This window comes from Galeopterus variegatus, unplaced genomic scaffold, assembly GCF_000696425.1.
Source record: "Galeopterus variegatus unplaced genomic scaffold, G_variegatus-3.0.2 Scaffold4223, whole genome shotgun sequence".
Lineage (NCBI taxonomy): Eukaryota > Metazoa > Chordata > Mammalia > Dermoptera > Cynocephalidae > Galeopterus > Galeopterus variegatus.
The window spans coordinates 81,186-86,632 of NW_007730334.1; the positions used below are offsets into that span (position 1 = coordinate 81,186).

The following is a 5,447-nucleotide window of genomic DNA, read 5'->3' on the forward strand; positions in this document are numbered from 1 at the left end:
ATTTCTCCTTCTGTGCCTGGCTTATTTCACTTAATATAATTTCTCCCGGCTCATCCATGTTGCTGCAAATGGCAGAATTTCATTCTTTTTTTTTATGGCTGAGTAGGAGTCCATCTTGTATATATACCACATTTTCGTTATCCAGTCATCTGTCAGTGGACATTTAGGTTGGTTCCATATCTTGGCTATTGTAAATAGAGCTGTGATAAACATGGGACTGCAGGTTTCCCTTCGACCTGACGCTTTCCATTCTTTTGCGTATGTACCCAGTAGTGGGATTGCTAGGTCATGTGGTAGTTCTGTCTGTAGTTTTTTGAGAGACTTCCATACTGTTTTCCAAAATGGCTGTACTAATTTACAATCTTGCCAACAGTGTATAAAAGATTCCCTTTCTCCACATCCTTGCCAGCATTTTTATTTTCTGTCTTTTTGATTATAGCCAGTCTAACTGGGGTGAAATGACATCTCAATGTGGTTTTAATTTGCATTTCCCTGGTGATTAGTGATGTTGAACATTTTTTCATTTACCTGCTAGTCATCTGCGTGTCTTTTGAGAAATGTCTGTTCAGATTTTTGCCCATTTTTTAATTGAGTTATTTGTTTTTTACTATTGAGTTGAGTTCCTTGTATATTCTGGAAATTAGCCCCTTGTCAGATGCATAGTTTACAACTATTTGCTCCCATTCTGTAGGTTGTCTCTTCACTCTGTTGATTGTTTTCTGTGCTGTGCAGAAGCTTTTTTAGTTTGATAAAATCCCATTTGTTTATTTTTGCTTTTATTGCATGTGCTTTTGAGGTCTTATTCATAAAATCTTTGTCTGTCCTATGTCCTGAAGCATGTCTTCTGGAAATTTTTTAGTTTCAGGTCTTACATTCAAGTCTTTAATCCATTTTGAGTTGATTTTTGTATATGGAGACAGAGGTCTGATTTCATTCTTCTACTCATAGATATTCAGTTTTCCCAGCACCATTTATTGAAGAGACTGTCCTTTCTCCAATGTATGTTTTTAAGTGCCTTTGTCAAAGGTCATTTGGCAGCTCTGTAGAGGGCCGCTGGATTGGCTGTTGAGACTGGAGAAAGCCACAGGACCCAGTAGCTCTCTAGAGGTTTGCTATGGGGAGGAAAAGCTGCTACCCAGTCCACTGTTAGTCAGGGAGTAGGTGTGTACAGGTGCCCCAGGGCTTGGCAGCTCTGCAGATGACCACTGGGTCAGCTGTTGAGCCTCGTGCAAACCTGCAAAGGAGCAGCCACCCCAGCAGCTCTGTAGAGGCCTTCCTTGGAGAGTCAAAGCCTCTGCTTGGTCCGCTGCTGGTCTGGGAGCAGTTGTATGCCAGTGCAACAGGTCCTAGCAGTTCTGTAGAGGGCTGCTAGATCAGCTGTTGAGACTGCAGCAAGCCTGCAAGGAAGCAGCAAGCCCCGATGGCTCTGTGAAGGGTTGCAGGGGAAGAGGGGGTTACCGCAGGGCTGCCAGCCAGTGCAGGCACCTGTGAGTTCAGCAGGTCTGCAAGTCATGCAGGGTGGGTGCACGTGAATGTTGGGAATCGCTGCTTATTGCCTGCTTCCCTGCTCAGCCTGTCTGCCTGCCTGATGGAGGGGATGGGGCACTACATGGGCTCAGACATTGGGGTCTCAGTTTTTCTGCCTGGTCTAGGCTCCAGGCAGCCGGGGCCATGGTCCTGCTAGTGCCTGTGTGAATGTGGTAGAATATAGATAAAAGGAGTCAGTTTCACTGGGTCCAGGGCAGGGTGCCCTCCAGCCACACGTTCCATTTCAAGATGGCGCTATGCCATAGCTGCTCAGGATGGAAGGGGTCAGTTCCTCTCCCTGGGCTTCTACTATAAGGTCATGTAGCCGCACAAACTCCCAGCTGCTTTCAAACTGGGTTTGGGGCCTGAAAGGACTGGGGGACTCTCCTGTGGCAGGGATTGCTGGCGTTTGTGGACACAGCTGAAGTTTTTTCTAGCTTACCTTCTCTCCACCTGACTCCAAGCCAGTCTCTGCGGTGGGGCAGAGGCTGGATGCCCTGCTCTGTTCTCTGTGGAGCTATTCCCAACTCCTGGTTGCTCATCAAAGAACATTTGTTTGTTGGTTGTTTTGGTCTCTTTTGTTGAGGGGGAACTAGCTCCACACCCCTCTGTTCGGCCACCTTGCCTCTCCTCCTGCAGTATCTTTGAACTCTATTTTTCCATGAAGTACCCTCATATATGTTAGGTAAATAGGCTTTGTTTTTACCTTAGAAGTCAATGCAATTAAAAGCATTCAGAGATGTGGGTCTACTAGGCTATCCAGACAGCTAAATGGTGCCCCATTATGAGAAAAAAAATCCTTTAGATAATTTGAACCATCTCACTCGCACCATCTCCATTTCCTCTTCTCAGTCTTCAGTTTCTTTTGTTTCAAGTTGATTACTAGATCATCGACATTTAATTCATTGGTGTCCATAGACTCTTATAGAATAAAGGCTTAGCCAGCGATGATATAAGTTAAAGGACTGGATAAATAATTTCCAATGATTTATGATTAACGGTGATGCTAAACTTTTAATGCTATGTGTGTTGTTCTTTAAAGGAGGCTATCCTGGAAGAACAGGAAAAGAAGAAAAGCAAAAACATGTAGGTATTAATACCCCCTATACTAAATTCATTGATATGCTTCGTTTCAATTTGGTACAAAAATTTCCAGACACATCATCAGGCAGCTCTTTTTTCTCCTAGCAATGTGATTCTAGTAATGTGATCTGTGGGAACTCTGTGATTTTTCCTTAGCAGCATTTGAGGGTGCTTCCTCCTGCCATAGATCCTGTGACAAGGATGAGAGGTCTGAGGTTGAACAGTTTTCTATTCTTTTACTTAGATAATAAAAGAGATATTTTCGGTGCCAACTTCTACTTCGCTAAATGAAGCTAATATATTAGTGCTCCTAAGACGAATTTTATTTAGAAACAAATCTCTGAAGTTATACGACACAAATATTATCCAGTTCTTGTTCACAAGCCTTACAAGATGATTTCCTAGGCTTGAGCTTCTTCTCAAGAACCTGAGAGCTATGCTGGTGAGGGTGAGACCCTTCAACCAGAGACCTGCTGGAAGGGAAGGCCATTCCCAGGAAGGGACAATGACCCTGTCCTCAAGGGACAGACACATCTGCTCATCCCACATCTTATCATCACTAGTTTCTCATGTGCAGAAAAGCCCTTCAGCCTGTTGTAGAAAAAGACACAAGGAGTGAAGGAAATACATCCAGCCACTGGGATGAGGAGAAGGGGGAAGAGGTGGTGTAGGAAGGGCTGGCCCTAGGGATTCAAAAGATGCAGTTTCTAGCTCTCCCTCTGTCATTAGCACCCGTGACCTGGGAAACTCCCACAACCTTTCCAAACCTGCACTTCCTCACCTGTGAAATGGAAGGATGGGATTCTGCCCCCTGAGTCTTTATCTTTAGCTCTCCTCCACCAGAGTTGATAACAATAATAATAATAATAATAGTATAATGTGCCATGTTTTTATTTTTGCTAGGCAGGATGACATTTATCATTTCATTTGGGAGTGAGTTTCCTCAAAGTGCAGATGAAGGGCCAAGATGCATGTAGAGGGCAGTGTCGTGACCTGCCCAAGGCCCACAGCTGGTGGAACTTCATGGAGAGGATAGTATACCTCTCATGTGCCCCTTCATATCTTCTTGGCCACACCATTCTCCAGCCCCCATGCTGGGTAGGGCTGGACAGGTGCTGTGGTGTGGGGGGTACCCCCAAGATGCTGGTCAACATGTATGCACGTGCAACCAACAGGCTGGGCGCAGTGCTAGGAGGTGACACTCATGAAATCACCCTGGACCATAGGGAGCAGGATAAACACTTCTCAACTTCACGCCGGGTTGACAGCTCTCAGAGGCATTTCATAAGTCCCTAGAAGTCTCTGCAGTTGCGTCCAGTTCCAGCACACAGCTTTGTATTGATGGCTTGTCTCTCCTGTTCCACGCCCCCAGACCTCACCCTTGCTTTCTGGGAACACTTCTCAAATCAACTACCTATAAACAGGCCTTTGCCTGAGGTTCTGCTTACAGGGAAACCCAGGCTAAGACAGGCCCCAAGGTTGGCAGAAGAAGATGCCTTAAAAATAGGCCAACTGGAGTCAGATGGTGAATTGTCCTGCAGTGTCAGAAAAAGTGGATGTGTTTCAGTTAAGACTGGAAACGTGAGATCCTGGAATCACCGTTAATTTAGAGATCTGCCCACAGCATGAGAGGCATGAGGGAGGTGAGACTGAATGTGGAAAGAGATGAGCCCCATGACCATCACATGATCTTTTAGTTATTCCTTTATTTGCTTGTTCATCTAGCAAATATTGATTAAGCACCTCTATGTGCTATGCCTGTTCTAAGAACTGAGGATACAGCAGTGAAAAAGACTCAAAGGATTGAGAACTTACATTCTAGAGGGAAAGGACAGCTAATAAACTACTAAGGAAATACGTGGTACAATGTCGGGTTCATTATATGGAATGACAGACAGAATCACAAGTCCTCCCTCCCTGCCTCTGGTGAACACATTTACCTGAGCTCCTGTAACTTAAAGGCGCATATCGCAGGACTCCAATTTTTCGTAGCAAAGCAAGAACTGAAACCCCACTACTCAGACGCTAAAACCGGTGACATTCCTTTGCGTCTTTGTTTGTTTATCTAAAGCCTCACTGATGATGTCTGGTTGAATTTATGACTCATCGTTGACCTCTTAGCAAATGAGGAATTCTGGGGGGGGGAGGGGCAGTGATCCTTCAGGGCATAGAGTTCCCCTGGCAGTGGGTGTGTTCGCTCCCTAAGTTGCATGTCTGTGCATGGCGGTGCTCTGAGCAGAGCCTTCTGGACTTGTCCTCGTGCTTGCCTATCCCCCCAGGGTGGTGACGATCTGCCTGAGGATCATTGCCAACATCCTGGTCCTTCTCTCACTGGCTGGGAGCATTTATCTCATCTACTTTGTGGTGGACCGGTCCCAAAAGCTGGAGCAGTCCAAGAAGGAGCTGACTCTCTGGGAAAAGAACGAGGTACCCACTGCATGCACCCTGCAAAAGTAGCCTGCCCCTCTGTTCCAGAAGTGGGTTAGGAAGGAATATCTCTAGGGAAACTGTTCAGCCCTCTTGTCCCAGAGCTTGGACTACACGGGCTTTGAGTCACAGTGGCAGCTCCGAGACTTAGCTGAATGGTTTTACAGGTCTCCATTAAGAAAAATTTTGATTCAAAAACACCTTCCAGCATTCATGCTGTTCTTTCCCGAGGACCCTGGCTGACTGTGTTTTGTTTTTCTCACATGTTTGTTCACATCCATGCTTCCAGAAGTTGACCCCGCCTGCAGACATGCGTGAATGACAACATTGTATTCCATTGTATGCGTCACGGTTGACCAGGTGCCAATTGTGAACACTTAGGCAGTTTCCATGTTTGTAAATTACAAATA

At 45.6% G+C, this 5,447-nt stretch overlaps 1 protein-coding gene across 1 annotated transcript in view; it reads left to right on the forward strand.

Moving 5' to 3' along the window:
* Nucleotides 1–5,447, forward strand: part of TMC3 (transmembrane channel-like 3) — a 45,252-nt gene that overhangs the window by 19,044 nt on the left and 20,761 nt on the right. Inside the window, exons 9-10 of the mRNA XM_008587037.1 lie at nucleotides 2,570–2,613; nucleotides 4,890–5,037. Coding sequence (XP_008585259.1) covers nucleotides 2,570–2,613; nucleotides 4,890–5,037 — 192 coding nt within the window. The remainder of the gene's footprint in view (nucleotides 1–2,569; nucleotides 2,614–4,889; nucleotides 5,038–5,447) is intronic.